Below are 17,152 nucleotides of genomic sequence, written 5' to 3'. Positions count from 1 at the left end.
TAAGATTTTAAGAATAAGCCACTGAATTTAGCAGATAAAAGACTGTTGATAACTTCAGAAATTACAGTTTTGGTAGAGTGGTATACAGTAAAGAAGTTAAACTACATTTAGAATTGAGTGGAAGGTAAGAAAATAAATGAATACAATTTTTTTCCCCCTAAGAATTTGGGTATAAAATGGAAAAGGAAAAACAGCATGATAGCTTGAGGGCATGATTAGGCTTCCTGAAGGTTTTTAAAGAATGAGGCAGACCTGGACATGCTTGAAGGCAGGAATATGATGGAGACCAGAAGAAATTAATTTTAGTGTAGAGAGGTTAAAAAAAAGAGAGACCAGACTATCATCACAAGCTGCTGAGGGAAGTGACAAAGGTCAAAAGCCTTTCAGAATTCTCTGGCCAGCAAAGCTGTTGCTATCTGCATAGAACAGAGGGGCTGCTGGGGTAAATTATAAAAGTTTTCTTACCACAATCTCTCTCAATCTCTTTTCCATTTGAGGAAGTGGAGCCCTGGGGAGATTCAGCTAATCAAGGGGGTTCAGTAAGTTTTAAAAACTAAAATGGTTTTCTGGCCATAGATTAAGTAACAGTTGAAGTGAGAAACTCAGGTGAGATTGTAGAAGACGAGGCAGTTAAAAGGAGTTAGTTCAAAGAAGAGTTCAGAAGAAGAAAATCAGTTAACTGAAGAGTTCTAAGAAGAGTTCAAAGGGCAGCTCTGATCTGAGCTGAGGCCTGCCTTGCACCGGCCCCCCCAGCTTAGCCAAAGGGCTTCCCAGGCATTGGCTAGGAGAGCTCCGAGTGCGACCAGCACAGCCCAGAGAGCAGAGGCTCTAAAAGAAAAGTCTGAGAACATATGGGAAAAGCTGTGGTTTCTGCAGGAGGCGGCTCAGGAAGCTCAGGAACCCAAGGGGGGTGACACAGCTGCCAACTCAGACCCTGCTGGTGGTGCTGCCTGAGGAGGCAAGGCCCAAAAAAGCTCTCAGGAACCAAGGAAGGTGGTGTCAAGAGGAAAAGGACAGAAAGCAATGGAAAAGAGCAAGATGTCTCCCAAGAGCAATCAATGGGCACTTTGCAGCATCAAGGTGTGAGCTGCTCCTTGAAATGGATGCTCTGGTTATAGCCATCCCCTCATGTGAATGTCCCACGCATAATTCCATTTACTCTATAAAGTGTGTATAGAGTTTTTTTGGAGAATTATTGGTAAAACATAAAACATCAGTGGAGGCTTATGAGCTATGGTTTGGAGAGGGCCGATCCCCAAAAAGCTTAGAATCTGGAGTAGTTAACTGAGGGCCCAAAATGGGGGAAAGAGAGGGAGGAATGTTGCCTACAAGCTATAATCAATCACATACCTGAAATGTCTTAAGAAACATTTTTACTGCACATACTGAAACACATTGATTCAAACTTGTAAAACTCTTTCAATGAGACAATACTAAAGAGACAAGATTTCAGGTAAAAAGAAAACGAAATCCAAGAGAATTGTTGATTATTATTCTACTGGAAAAATAATTATGGGAAAATGACTTCTCTTAATTTACAGTATGCCCATTTTAGTACTAGTATATTTTAAGTAGCTGATAAATGATCTCAAAATACTAAAAAAGTTTTTTCAATGTGAGACACTTTAGTGAAAATGAGTAACATGCCACCAATAGTAGTTCATTCATAATTACACTTATTCCAGATACTTCCTTCTTTTTCTGAGCAAATAATATGCCTAACTGACCAGCACTCAACATAACTATTTACAAATAAATTTGTGAAAGAATAGCCATGTTTTGATTCTGCAGCATTAAAATACAAAATGTATACTACTTACAGTTCTGAGATTGCTTGGACTTCTTTCATCCAGTTAGACTGTTCTTTATCTCCAACATGAGCCACTTTAGTTGGTGGGGCACTTTTTCCCAAATAAAGCTTCTGTGTTCCTTGAGTTTCTTCTAAGTAAAACCTTCAAAATCAAAACAATGCAACATATCTGGAAAAACTAGTTTAAAGTGGAACCTTTTTGGTAAGTTAGCTACACTGTGTCAGATGCCAGTAAGACTAGAAGGTGTGAGGAGAACAACCCACTTTTTCTTGATGTAGGATGCCCATCCTTCATTGGGATTCCATTAAACTATATGAATGAAAAAAAAAATTAAAAATAAATAAAATTAGCAAAATTCATATTTTTCAAATGTTTAAAGTATTTATAAACAGTTCTCACAAGGCAGCATATCCTTGAGCTGAAAGATAAATAAGATATAAGGGAAGTATGACCTAACTTAATGCATTGAATATAAGTTCAATTTAAGACAAAAATAGTGAAAACAAATTCATTTTTTAAGCAATTGTGGAAAATTTAAGTTCATCTAAGAGTAATCAGTGTAGGCACATTAACTTCTTGAGGAGTCACTTTTATTCTCTCACTTGGATCATTTGTGATTTAGGCAGAATTTCTTTTTACAAAGCTAACTCCACTTGTCAATCAACAAACATTAAGTATCCTAGAAATAAAAAGGTAAAAATTAAATATCCACTGTTTTCCAGGAGATGATATTCCACCAAAGAAGATAACAGGCAGACTGATTTATAATAATCTGGACAAAAAAGATGTGACAAGAGAGAACATAGATTTCTTTGATTTTCTTAAAATTTGCTTTTGTTTCTTATAAGATATTCAGGTTTTTTAGTTAGTCATGTTTTTCTAGGAGTCTTATGATTATGTTCCCTCTACCCTTTAAAAATCAGTTACTTTTTTTCAAAGAATTATATTCTTTTATTGTTGCCTTTTGCTTCTCCTTTGCAAAACTTTCTTCCACTTAAATATATTTGTGTTCTGAATATATTTTCTTTGTCTTTTTTTTGGAGTGTCTATAAGATCTGCATTCTGCTGTTTTAAAAAATTGTTTATTGAGAGCTTTGATTTCCAAACTAATTTCATTGCTACTTTTTAAAAAGTTTTATTTTAAACAATTTTAGACTTTCTTCCTGCTTTTCCATGATCTCTGGGGGAAGTATCCAGAATTGTATTCTATATCAGTGAACTCTGGATTATTTACTCTTCCTTCATGTTTTATATAGTGGTTGTAACTAGTTTTCTTCCCTGACCTTTCAATATTTCAGCCATTCTCTTGCATCACCAGTCAGTCTTCAAGATGTCCTGCATTTTTCATCTTCTCTCTCTTTAACTTCTGGATAAACTCAGGAAAATGTGACTCCTCTTCCTTTGGGTTATAGTTCTCCCATTCCTTTATGGGATCAGGTGGAATCAAGGTCTCCTGTCATTTATAGGAATGGGGAGTAAGGAAGAGTGGGTGGAAGATGATCAGGCCAAACTGGCAGGGAAAGCTATTTATTTACACTCTCCAGAACATCTGAAAAAATGTTAAAACTAATATTTCTCTTATTCATGCGTTTAGAAGAATTTCCCTAATGGGGCTTGGGCCCCATCAGTGCAGCACATTTTCTTCTTTATAGCACTGGTATTCTTTCTTCTTTGCAGCCCTAAAGAACAAGCCTGGGAATCCCCTCATGCTCCTTGGATCTCGTGTATGGGGTTGGGTGGGTTACTAGAGAATAAGTGGATTGAGTCAGGAAGACATGAATTGAAGCCCTACTTTTGTTCTCTGTGTGATGAGCTGGGATCCAAATGAGATAACAAAGATAAAGGGCTTTGCAAATGTCAGAATACTATTTAGATGCTAGTAATGATTCAGTTTTTTTATTCTATATGTAATTCATTTTTTTAAAAGTTTTTTTGGGGGCCACAAAAAACAATTATTCTTCAATCAAACAATATATATGGTCTTGTCAAAGAGTACTTTCCTAACATAAGTCACTTAAAAAAAAATGATACGTGCAATTTCCCATTCTTCTTTGGGCACAATGGTGTTTGTGTTTGCTGTTGCTGCTGAGAATGACAAAACTAAAGTATGTCCATACAAGATGGCATTATGTCACTTTAGAAAGCTCTAGAAGTATGCAGGATGCTGACACCTCAATGAGACTTCTGAATCAACTTTGGCTTCTTGCATCAAACTTCAGGATTTCCCCCGTTTAAATAAGCATTAGTAAACATGTTTCTGCTGTAGAACATTTGGACTTAGAGAAAAACATTAGAAGAGAAGAAAATACTGACCTCTCAGGGAAAGATGAGTGAAAGGAAAACAAGGTATAGGCAACACAATTAATAAAGCTAATTTTATTACATTTTACTTACTTAGTTTCTCCATCGGATACTGCTACAACTCTAGCTTCTTCAAGGTGAGGCCAGTTAACAAAGACAGACTTTCCGAGCACCAATGAGGCAATGTTTTCTATTTGCTTAAAGAAAAAGCATTAATTTTTATTTTAGCTATTATATCAGTCAACACGAAGAAGTAAAATTATTAAACCATGAAACATATTTCTCATAAATGGTTTTTTAATTTTAACAAAAGTTACTTTTAACAAATAACATATTAGGATCTGGTATATTATTGGTGAGGAATACTTCCTCCCCACTCTACTCCTTAGTTCAGAGTCGCATGAGTTGCTGTGGCTCATTAAAGTCACCATATGGTGGTCACCCTTGGTATCTATTGGCCCTGCTACACTAAGCAAAGCAAGCCCTCAAAAGACAAAGATAAGAGTCTGTAGCTGAACTGGTATCTGGAGCTTGTCCTGCCTGAGCTCACACTTACAGAGTTAATCTCCATACCATGATGAGGCAAAAAGAACAAGATTTTAATGGTACAAAAGTCATTACAACACAAGCAAGATAAAATAATACTTATGTTTAAAGATAAGTTTTCCTCTTTTATATTCAGTGTTTTAACTTAATTTTTTTTTGAAATGTCCAAATTTCTCCTATAATCCCCATATATGCCAACCTTTTCGTTCCTCATCCCACTTAGTTAATTGTCTTGCCTGAATCCAACCTGATTACTTGCTTTTTCCTTTTCTGTACTTTTGTTCCAGGTTTGTGGCTGTTCTGCAGTTTTCCTTTCTCTTGCTCAGTGTATCCTTGGTTGTTTGCTCTTTACTTTTTGCCCTCCAAGCTAGTGTTGACTGGTGAAAAGGCTACTCCTTTTTCCCTATTTTCTAATTCTATGTGTCCTTCTGTCAATGATCTCCTCAGGAGAGAGCTGCTGAAAGCAGCCCCCAATACCTTCCTGTTGTGGCGAGCAGATACCAAGCAGAGAGCCTGTGGTTCCTGCTTCTCACTTTAAGCTATTAGCAACAATTGCCTTTAATCATAAATGAAAATACTTGCTATGTACTGAGTAGGGAAAAGTAAGGTTCAATACAAGGTGAACAGTGTTGGTCTAGAGATATATATAACACTGCCTACCCATATCAATCAGTTAATAAGAATAAATCTTAAAATATAGAACCCAAGAGTTCTGATCTCATTTCTACTTTATGAATAAGTTCATTCTCTATATTACTTTAAATGAAGATTCTATTAAAATTAAAATGTTTCACTATTCAATTTACTTAACATAGTCTCTGAATTATGACTCAATAGCCTTACAATAAGAACAAAATTATAAACATGCACTTCAGATACCTAGTTTTCCCCATTTAATATTTAGAACCATTATTAGTAACAATTATCACTTGAACTACATCAATCAACTACTTTTAGAAATGTATCTTATTATTACAAGTCTTTGAGGTATTTAAAAGAATAATGGCTATACAGATGGCTAGATGCATAAATTAAGTATTATTATTAAGCCTAAGCTAACTCACCTATGTGTGGGGTGTTTGTGTGTGTGTGCGTGTGCGTGTGTGTGTCCATCACTAAATGAATTTTCTAGTTCTGGAGGAAGAACTGCCTCTTGAGAATTATGATTTCTTAGTGATCTTGCCTTTATACTTATTTCTCCCCTTTCAGGTATCTTCAACATCTCCTTGTACTGATTCTTTCTTTGATTTCACACATGCTGCAGATCCTCCTAAAGCCCTCCTCTCTGGTTTCTCATCCACTCCATTGCCCATCCACCCAGAGCCACTATCTCCAGCCCCCAGATCCAGAATCTTTTCTCCATCCTTTCTCTCACTGGGTCTCTCTGCAGGGTCACATACCACTGAGGACCTTTTTCTTCGTAAAACTTTCTTAGTCTTAGAGACAAGATACTTCTTTGACCAGTCTCCTTTCCTGCCTTTTCTTCCTCCTTTTGCACCTCAGTGCCCACTTCCCAAGACTCTAATGACCTTGCTAGACACTACTTTTTTCCATGTCAAATCAATTCGATTTTATGTCTTCAGTTACCATTTCTATTTCAGTATTTCTCAAATACTCAGTTCCAATCTTTTACATACCACTGTTACCCATTTGATTGTCTTCCCAACTATGTAAGTTTTCTTTTCTTTTTAAAAATTTTCAGCTACTAACATAATGCTACACTTATAATAACGACATAATCAATATTGCTGAATGAATGAATGAGATACTTACAAGTTCATCTGAGTCATTATCAACTAGGATTTCTAACATCATATTCTCTCCACGGCTGCTTTGTTGGAATACTTGTACCCCACTTTTCTTCAGAAAAAACTTAAAAAAAAAATAACAACCCAATAATTTATTTCTCTAGCTCTTATAGTTTCATTTTAAATAGCAGAAATAAAATGAATTGAACCTAAGTTACTGACCTTGTGTTTGATGTGCTTTAAAGTAGGAAACCCACAGAAATACAGTGTCTTTTCATCAACTTTAGTTATTTTATTATGATTAATATCCACATGCCAAGCATCTAAAGATATTATTTTATACCTGAAAAAAAATGAACAAAGTCTGTAGACTGAGAAATAATTATATTATAACCTTAAAACAATAGCAATATTTCTTCTTTCTTTGATTTTTAAAAATGAAGTAAAGGCTTGCTTTTGTAGGGGTTGATAAAGCTCTGCCCCATCTTCCTCCATGTCCCTTTAGTACTTTCCTCTCTAGTTCTGTTTTGATGGATTGAGCTAAGAGTCATTCAATAGCCACACCACCTGAAAAACAAATTTTCTCTCCTCTGGAATCTGTAGCTTCCTTTCCCTCAAATCCCCACTGAGTCTCTGATGATCAGGAGTATTTTATAGAAAATTCTCTATAAATCATTTAGAAGGTGAAGGATGCAGGTAAAGAGAATCCTTTAGGGAGAATCTTCAAAAGTTGGGCAAAGGGTGGCTATGTTAACCAGTAATCTTGAAATCTATATTTACTGCTAGGGTAAAAAAAAAGGGGCAAGTTAGTTCCAGAAAGTATTTGGCTTATTGTAACCTAGGATAGTCTAGCTTCTAAGGTAGGAGGTTTAGAACTTGAAGGAACCATTTGGTTGAACCTTCTCATTGTCAGAGGAAATTAATGCTCAGAAGCTAAGTAACATGCCAAGCAAGGATACACATGCAATAGATGAAGATGACATTTGAACCCAGGTCTTCTAAAAGCAAAAGCAAAATTGTTTTTACTGCCCTTCTTCCTCCCAGAGCAACTAAACTGTACTGAGACCAAATTGGAGCTTCTCCAGAGGAGGAAAATCCTACCATTCACTGAGAAGGAAGCATAAACAAAAATTCAGGAAGGACATAACATCTCTATGGCCATTTGCAGTCTGTGAACTCCCAATGAGCACAGGTTTCTGTCACAAGGTATTCACTTATTCACTCTCATGAGGGCAAGGTCTTTCTTTCTCCCCACTTCAGATCACCTTTTTTTTTACCTGGCACGGCACTTTTCAATGGTGAGGAACTTCTCAGGCCAGGGTGAGGGGTACTTAAACCCGGCATCCTGGTCAAACCAGTACATCAGGCACTCACTATGCCTGTTCCTCTTTTTCTCCTCTTCTTTCAAATATTTGTTGCACGACTCCATGGCCTGCAGTAGTCGGGTCTTAAAAAAAAAAATCAGAGAGATAAGTTTGTTGCCAAAAAATCCTCAGTCAGAAAAGGTGCCTTATATGTTTTGGAAATATTCCTATATAGGAACTTTTGCAATATACTCTATAAAACATACACTTTTGACAAGATCATCAATGCCAAACTTGTTTTTTTCAGATTTACACCAAAAAATGGGGAATGGCTTTCTATTCTTGGAAGCCCAAAATATTGCTGCTACTGCCACCCAGTGAAACTACAATGCTTGCAGGAATGGTGGGCAGGAGGAGTAGCAGAAATTAAAAATGCAGTAAATCTATATTTAAAACAGAGCAGTATTTTCAGGTCATATATTTTACAACAGCAAAATCAGCACATATTAGCATTAATGAGCATTATTTTGCTTAGCATTAACTTGAGTAAACTAAATATATTACAGCCATTAATAATAAATTAACTTACACATTAATAACAATAATAAATAACAATTTTTTGTTAAAAAAAGAAATTATTAAACCTCTATAAATAGGGACATGCTTTGAACTGTCTTAAATCAAAGGTATTCTATATTGATATTTATAGAACTAGATTTCTGTCTGTATTCATCAATTTCAATGGGAAAAATAAAATTAAAGAATGCCACTGAAAAATGCAAAAAGCCCATTCTATGATCTTTGGGGCAAAGATCAGCCAAATAAAAGCATGCAAAATACAACACCGTGAAAGCAGGGAGAAAGAGATAATGAATGGACTGCACTGTCTTATAAGATGACATTATACAGCCATGAAGAAAATATATTCCATATAGATGGTAGAAAAAATAGAAGGCAGTTCCCTGATATACAGATTCAAATATATGTAGAGAATTCAATTTTGGTAATAAGTTGTTCCATGCATTAAGCACAGAATAAGAACTATCAATCAAATAAATCCAATTCTTAAATTCTGTAAGACAAGCAATTATTTTGGAACTGAATTTGTCATTCCATCAATTTAAAAGAACCTAGAAGGGGACTTCTTGTGATTTGTAGGCCAGCCCATTGGTGCCAGAGGCCATTCAGTCAGTATGCTGCACACGCCAGAGCCAACTCTCTCTCGAGGGCACCATTCTGTCTCTTAAGCAGAAACTTAAAAAAAAAAAAATTCATACATATCATTTCTATACTCACTTCATCAATAAATGGGATTAAAACGACAGCTTCCCATTCTTGTTGTTTCCCATTTAGATCAGTTTTAAAATCTGGAGGATAGTATTCTATAATTGGAGAGTCTTCACTAGTCATCAAATGCTGTGAACACAGAATATAACAAAGGAAAACTGTTTCTGTGTAAGTATTATCAGAGCTATAATGAATATATTCTCTTAGAGCAGAAGGTATAATCTAAAAGTTATTTATATTCTGAAAGCATAAATTTATACTTTCTATTACTAAAGGCTGCCCCCAAGTGAAGCAATAGGTAGCTATACCCCCTAATAGAAGCAAAGAAAGGACATATTATATTTGCCTTTTCTGTGACATTTTTATTCTTACATCCTTTTAACTTTTAATTCTGCAGGCTGTCATAAAAATTCTTAACCTCAAATTTCCTACCACCCGCTTCCCCTGCTTCCCACTGCCACAAATGCCATATCTCCGAGTTTCTTCCATTTACTTTGTATATATCTTTTATGTACCTACTTATTTACATGCTATCTTTTCCAACAGAATAGATGCTTCCTGAGTCAAGGGACCATGTTTTTGCTTTTTTTTTTTTTTTTTTTGTATCCCTGCTGAAAATGTGAATAAAATAGTCTCCTACTTTAAATTATCAATTCAAACCAGTCATTTTCAAATCCCGACTATAAACTGTTTAATCAGTGAAGTACCTTAAATGATCCTTTCTCTGCCCCTTACACAAGTTTCCAAAATTAAAAATTGAAATTTAAAGTTCCTGACTCACACAATAACTAAATACTCATATTTCTATTAAAGAGATATTCTGAACATATGTTTCATTGTCAATAATATCATGAGTAGAGTTAGAAAGTCTGAAAATGTCATTTCCCTGTACTGCAGTGACTCCTTGTTGCCTCCAAGGGAGGATCAAAACAGGAATTCTCACTTTGTTTTTTAAAGCTTTTCACCACTTGAAGCTTCCTAGTATTCTTTCACCTTATATAGTCTCCTAGCTCTCTTGAATAGTCAATGATCCAGTGAGACTGGCCTCCCTGGTGGTCCCCACTCATACAACATGGCTGTCTCTCATTCTGGGCACTGCTTTCCCCTTTTTATTTTGGCCTTGCGGCTTCCCTGGCTTTCTTCAAGTCTCAGCTGAGGTTCTATCTTCTCCAAGAAGGCTTTCTCAATCATCCTTATACGTAATCTCTTCCCTCTGGGATCATCTCCATTCTACTCTACATAGATCTTGTTTGTATACAGTTGCCTACACAAAGTGCTCCCTAAGACTGTGAACTACTTGGGAGTTCTTTGTATCCTCAGTACTGACTACAGTGCCTGGCACAGAGAAGGCACTTAATAATTGCTTACTAACCCCCGGATGTGGTGTGGCCATTTTAAATGAATTTATTTTGAGGGGTATCAGAATCCATATTGCAAAAAGGTTGAGTAGTAAGAGAAAGTTTAATCTGTAGGCAGTGAAAGTAAACAATTTGGCCAATAAAGAGATAAGACATATACAGAACAACAGCTTCAGGGGATGGAGGTAGGAGGGTCTATGATGAGAATGAACAAAAACTAGGATAAGACGGCAAGTACTCCTCTACTTTTACAAACAAAGTTTGAACTAGTTAACTATAGAGTTGAGATAGGAGAGGAAGAAAAGTTAAGAAAAAGCATATATAATGTTCTGAGAAATCATGGATGAATGGCGGTATGGACATCTAGTTGAGGACAAACAATGAGGTTAAGAGGAATGAGGCATAAAGAGAAGTCAAATTTTCTAGAAACCAAAAATACAAATGTGGGAGACTCTTGGGAGTAGAAGGCAAGAATTTTATTAAGGCTTCCCTCAGAGAGGGAAAAGGGAGGGGAATTCTAGAGAATGAGGGATATAAGTGCTAGGATTGGGATGTCAGGGCAACAAGAAGTTGCTAACAAGAGACATGGGGTCCTCAGTCTCAGATGGTTTGTCTCATGTCTCTAAGGAAGACTTCCTATGGGAAGAAGTCAGTCCCTTCCAACCAACCCTGCCCTTAGCCTCAAATTTAATGGTAAAAGGATTATTAAATTCTTTATCTCCCCAGGCCTAGTTCAGTAGATTTGTATAATTTTAGTCTCCCAACTCTAGCCACACTTCCCTAATATCCCTCTATGATTATTGATTCTTGAAATTCCTTTACTAGCAAAAAGAAAAAAAAAATCATCCCACTTCTTTTTAATAGGAAATATAAGGATAAAATAATAATATACAATTGAGGCAATCACAGCAGTAAATGACTTTCAGTCAAAATGTAATTACATTAACTAATTCCCCCATTTTGATAGGGAAATAAGAAGTTGGGGTATACGATAAAGGATCATAATGATAATGTGGAACTGAGGGCTCATTCTGAACAGGAAGGGATGTGAGTAGAAGAACTGAAGGCAAAGGTTTAAGTGACTTGGCCATGGTCATAAAAGACCAATGAACTTATCTGGGGTTGACAACCAGGTCTTTGATCTAACTCCTTTACCCTCAACAGATAGGGAAGATGTAGGATATCCAGAGAGGAAGAATGAAATAGGAAGAAGGGACTAGGAGATTGGAGTATAAATGAACAAAGGCTCTGTCCATATTCAAAGGATATAGAACAATGAAAGTTGTACAGGAGAATCTTTTTATCCCAAATTGCAACAGTCCTGCTTGGAATGCTATCTGAAGGCCTTTCCTATTTCTTAAGTAACATTTTCCTTCCCTGAGTACAAGTTAGGAAGGATTCATGGGTTCTCTTCCAGGTAGGCCATTTCCTGAGCATACATAGGATCAAAGGACTTTAGGACCATTACTTAATCCAGCTACCTTGATTTGGAAAAGTAGAAACAGAAAAGGAATATGCCCAAAGTCACAATGGTAATAAGCAGTAAGAAAAGAGTTAGTGGTCTGTCCATTATATTACTTTCTTTATTTCTACGCCTCCACATATTATTGTGAAAAATGGAGTTAATAACATTTCTGGTCTGAGCTCTACATTAGGGAAAAGACAACTCATACCTATAAAATCATATTTTTTGAAAGACTGAATTATTATCATCATTAGTATTTAATTTAACTTGAATTTTAGTATTTAATTTTAAACCAAATACATTTAACATGATTACTTTTGTGGGTTTATAATCTCATTCAGGTGTTTTATGCAACCATGTTTCTGGCTTTAATAGGAAATTAACTAAAATTTGAAAGAACCAAGTAATAAAATACCTTCAATTCTAAAACCCACCTGGTAGCATCCAGGAAGCAAATCTTTGCTGGCTGCTGGCAGTACTGCAAGAAGCTGTTCAAATGGCATGAAAGGTTTTCCTAATTCAAACTGAATTTTGAGTTCACTAATGTTGCGAATATCTGATAGGTAAGGTGCATAATGGTAAGGGTAATACCTATAAAACAAAAATTATTTGCTTAACCAGAAACTTAAGAGGCTGAATCAAGATAATAATCTATTTTTAATAAGTACAGAGAGAGTATACAACAATAAAAGTTTTAATTACTGCCTTTTTGGTATGGATTTGGGGAGGTTCTAGGAGGCCTGAACAGAAGAAATCAGGCCAATTAAATCTATACAAATGTATATTACAAAATATCCAAGTAAAATGCCAATTTTAATTAACTTCAAATTAACAAAAAAGTATTTTGAATAAAGTAAAACAAATAATATCTCCAATTCTTGGATCTTTGTAAATAATAGTTTGGGTATTTTAATGTGTTTCCATCTTATAGAAAGGATTATTTCTCTCTTATATTATTGGGGAGATTCAGGATTTTTTCTTTTCTTATTTCCTCATTCTCTGCAGTTCAAATAAGTCCTTGCAGAACAAAGCTTAGCCAGAAGGATTTAACTTTCTCTTCAACTATCTAACTGGGGAAACTAGATGGGGGGCAGATCTGTCTAAATTGTCCTGGGTTGGTCTGGAGTAAAAGTGACATAATCACAATCATGTTATCTCAGTCCTTCATTAGATTAGGTCAACCTCATTATAATATTCATTCTTTTCATTAATTTTTAATAAATCAGAGTTGATTGTCATTTGTTGGGAACACCCATCCTTCCAAGGACAATTAAGCAAGGACAAATTGTCATAATCTGTCTTTGTTAAACCAAAGACTGCCAAATGACTGTACTTTTATTATTTATTAGCCATAATTAATAACATGATTAATTACCCAGGAATTATGTCTCTTGAACTTTTTATAAGACACACCTCTCTGCTCTGGAGGGGCAGGGTAAAGCAATAATGAATTTATATTACTGGATAGTTGAATAACAATTCCTCCCTCCTCAAACTGAAATTACATATACAATCATATTTAATTTTGATACTTGGTATTAAGAATAAAAACTAAATGATAGAAATCAGAGATTACTCATGTAAATATTGTGTTACAAACAGAATGACAAGGTACTCTCTATTATGAGCTATTTCCCAGAACTAGGAATACCTCAGTTATATAGAACTCTTTGAAATGATATCCATAGTTAAGATTTTACCTGTTTTTCAGCTAAACTTGCTATTATCTATTGCACCTGAAAAATTACCATAAATAAAAGCAGCATGGAAAAGAAAATTCCATATGATAATACAGTATACCACAGTAATTATCAAAAGAAAACACAACATAACAATTAATGGCATCATGAAATTTTAAACCAGAAGAGTTATTAGAGATCTACAATCATTTCCTTTTCTGAACGAAGCATGGGGCTTACCAACTCCAGGACTGAACTCCATGATAATAGTAGTGCAGAATCCACTGTATTGCCTGCACATAACATTCAGCTTGATCGGCCAAAAAGTCACTGCAAATGCAAAAAAGATCACATGGGCATATTTCCCTTTCTCAAATTTGCTACTCCTAGGATGCCTCCAAGGCTTGGACTAGCAGAGAACTTTTGTCCACAAAGCTGTGACATGCTCTTCTCATACTCAGTTATCTGCACAAGTATCTTAGGGCCATCCTGAACAATAATTTTAAAAATGGACAGAATCTTTTTTTGTTGTTTCTGAGTCTTACCACAGTCGTTTTAATAATATCAGCCAGCATATACAATGCTTTTTTAATGGCTTGAAAAGCATTTTATACCCATTATCTCATTTAAACTCAGAGAGGAAATCTGGTCAATGTCATGCACAACTAGATGGACTGGAACTGGGAAAGGATCTCAGGTCTTCAGTTTCCAGACCCAGCACTCAGTCCAATAGACCATGCTGCTCCATGAGGTCAGGAAACTGGAAATTATGGAAATTTTGTATCTTCCCCAGCATTTAGAGGCAACTGATAATGTTCATGGAAATGAAGAAGTACTTACTCTGAAACAATTTCTACCCCCATCTTTGTCATGTAATATGTTCTCTTGTACTGTCTAAATTCTGTTTCAAAGAGGTCATCATCTTCAGGTTCATCTTCTACGACACCTGAAACAAAGCCAAGAGAATGATGACATAAAGGCTCAGAAACTAGTTATAGGTTCTCCCCCTCCCTAATATTATTAAGTTATCTACTTTGGAAGCCGAAACAAAAAAGGTAGGAGATGTGTTTTTCAGAAAAAGAGGATAAATACAAGGGAAAGTTTTTGCTCACTCTTTGAAGTCATCACTTCTTCTTCAGTTTTGTCTAAAGCAGCCAAACACATGGAGTTTTCCTGGCCCTAAAATATGTATATGAAAAAAAAAAAAAAAAAAAAAAAAAAAAAAAAAAAAAAAAAAAAAAAAAAAAAAAAAAAAACTACGTAAAACTAATGGAAGTGTTATTTCAAAGATTTTGTAAGCCAGAAGAAAAAGAATGCTAAAAGTATTTCCAAAAAATGACATTTGAGGGGCAGCTAGATGGTACAGTAGATTGAGCACCAGATCTGAGTTCAAATCTGCTTCACACACTTAACACTTCCTAGCTGTGTGACCCTGGGCAAGTCACTTAACCCCAATTGCCTCAGGGGGGAAAAAAAAGACATTTGAAAAACCATATATTTTATATTAGTATAAAATGAACTATTTTTCTATAATCAATACTCAAATTGCACAAAATGTTCTGTAGGATACAATAAATAATTGGGAGGATTCCACAGATAAATGGGATTTCATAAATAAAGCCTTCCACTGCCTCTAATTTCCCACTTTCCTTCTTTTCTGTGATTTCACACCTCCTTAATGGTGATATGGGGCCAACGGAGATTGCTGTCTTTGTTCCCTAATATTTTATATTCAGAATTTAAAAACAAATGAACAACAAATAAAAATTAAATCCAGAAGTAGATCTTTGCTTCAATAGCTATTTTAACACTAGCAAAGCAAAATTTATGATTAACACAAAATCAATTCTGAAAAAAGTACGTCAAGCTTACGCCCCAAAAATGCTATTTTTAAAAATTTGGTAAATATAGTAAGATTTGTACAATGTTGGTTGATAAGAAATATTCTTATTAGAAACACCATCCTGCCTTTGCTTTATCCCCTAAATCCTTATTGACTAAACTCAACTTTCCGATGTTCTTTTATTACTTATTGCTGTATAACGATGATAGATGATAATGATAACAATAGTGCTTTACATAGTGCTTGTTAAGTTCTAAGCATTATGTTAAATGCTTTACCAAGATTCACATTTTCTTTTCCATTTCACTGCCTTCAGCTTTACCAATCTCAAGATCAATGAAGACAAAGCAAGAGGAGAAGGAACCTGAGGTTAATACCTAAGTAGCTTCAAGGGCCTCTGTGACTACTGTGACATTGACAAAGCTAAAGAATTGAACAGAGAATAGGTGTGAGACCGAATAAAGAATAGGGCAGATCACTCCCAAAGATGAACTATCTAAAAAGTTGGTTTACTATGATACAGTTTATTGTGGCACAATAGTATAATGTTTGAAGCTACAATTGACTTTTAACTTGTAAAGATTCTGCTCATTACCAGGAAGTGAATGATTAATCTGATAACGTCCCGATAGATGTTTTTATTGGCTACTTGTCTAAGACAAAGATTCAAAAACAAAACAAACAAACAAAAAAACAAAATAAAGATCCTTGAAAATAGCCTGTGGTGATACATTTTTATAAATGAAAAACTTCTGGACTACATATAGATGCTCCTCAATAACAGTTATGACAAAGTATATGACTAATATAAAAAAACAATGAAATACTATTATCAATCTTGTTACTAAGTAGTTATTAATCATTCTTAAAAAAATAAAAAAGCATGTCCTGGATTGCTGCTGACAATCCTTTAATATTTATAATATTAAGTGGCTAAAAAAACCCTGTTTTCTAATATTCTTTTAATCATTAATTCTCTGAATTTTTTCTTCCCTCATCTTCAACCTTTCCAGTCAACTCTTATTCTTCTGTCTTGTCCTCCTCTCTCTAATGTGTTTCCTATAACTACTCTCCCAATACCAATGTCACTGTAACTTCTACTCCTTTTAATAGTATCTATTCTTTCCTCCAATTCCACTTGATCTGCTGCCCTGCCCTTCTGTCTTTCAGAGAGCTTACAATCTGCTAATTACAATAATTACAAAAATTAGCCTTTCCTTGTCTGCTTTTTTTATGTGATCTCAAATAAGATTCTTTGTGAAATCTGGTGAAGATAGACCAGAGCTGGAGAACTACAATGAATGTCATTTTGTGGGCCTTGCCCTCAGGGACTATTTTTTAAAGACCAGAGACTAGACTGGTCCTTACTTAAGTTTTTACTTGTACATAAAAGAATAAAAGTTATACATGGTCTTTGTTATGTACAGCTCTATTATGTTTTTGGTCATTGGTCAGGAAGTAGTTTCTAAAAAAATTTATTGACAGAATTACCTTTTTAATATGTGAATTGTAGGAATGTAAGAAAAGGTCATATGTAATATGCTAAGAGTTGTGTGACCTAGGCCCACTAAGGCATAAGATACATAAAGCATGTGACACAGTATCTATAAAGTACTTGTAAACCCAAAGTGCTATACAAATACTACACAGACTAACAAAGAGGTACCTATGGAGACAGGGGAAAACAAAAAAAAAAGGGCAAGAGCACCTTCTCCCTAGAGTGGGGAGTAAGGCTGAAGTCAAAGTAGGGACAATGAAGCAAACAGAATAGGTATAGGAAGATAAAGGAAGATCTGTCCCTGTCCATAAG

At 35.2% G+C, this 17,152-nt stretch overlaps 1 protein-coding gene and 1 long non-coding RNA gene across 4 annotated transcripts in view; one reads left to right on the top strand and one right to left on the bottom strand.

Moving 5' to 3' along the window:
- XRN1 (5'-3' exoribonuclease 1) overlaps positions 1-17,152 on the bottom strand; it is an 86,231-nt gene that overhangs the window by 46,422 nt on the left and 22,657 nt on the right. For all 3 annotated transcript variants that reach the window (XM_031957822.1, XM_031957824.1, XM_031957823.1), the window contains exons 11-20: positions 14,612-14,678; positions 14,340-14,445; positions 13,740-13,829; positions 12,255-12,411; positions 9,007-9,126; positions 7,684-7,853; positions 6,629-6,749; positions 6,432-6,530; positions 4,206-4,309; positions 1,821-1,952 (exon numbers count right to left, since the gene is read on the bottom strand). In XM_031957822.1, coding sequence (XP_031813682.1) covers positions 1,821-1,952; positions 4,206-4,309; positions 6,432-6,530; positions 6,629-6,749; positions 7,684-7,853; positions 9,007-9,126; positions 12,255-12,411; positions 13,740-13,829; positions 14,340-14,445; positions 14,612-14,678 — 1,166 coding nt within the window. The remainder of the gene's footprint in view (positions 1-1,820; positions 1,953-4,205; positions 4,310-6,431; positions 6,531-6,628; positions 6,750-7,683; positions 7,854-9,006; positions 9,127-12,254; positions 12,412-13,739; positions 13,830-14,339; positions 14,446-14,611; positions 14,679-17,152) is intronic.
- Positions 9,078-15,831, top strand: LOC116422216. The gene is made up of 2 exons (XR_004232777.1): positions 9,078-9,165; positions 15,659-15,831. It is a non-coding gene; the product is annotated as an uncharacterized LOC116422216 (long non-coding RNA).

The sequence above is a fragment of the Sarcophilus harrisii genome, chromosome 3 (genome assembly GCF_902635505.1).
Source record: "Sarcophilus harrisii chromosome 3, mSarHar1.11, whole genome shotgun sequence".
In the NCBI taxonomy this organism is placed as follows: domain Eukaryota; kingdom Metazoa; phylum Chordata; class Mammalia; order Dasyuromorphia; family Dasyuridae; genus Sarcophilus; species Sarcophilus harrisii.
The sequence above is the reverse complement of the archived record's forward strand: the minus strand, read 5'-3'. Positions and strand labels throughout refer to the sequence as shown.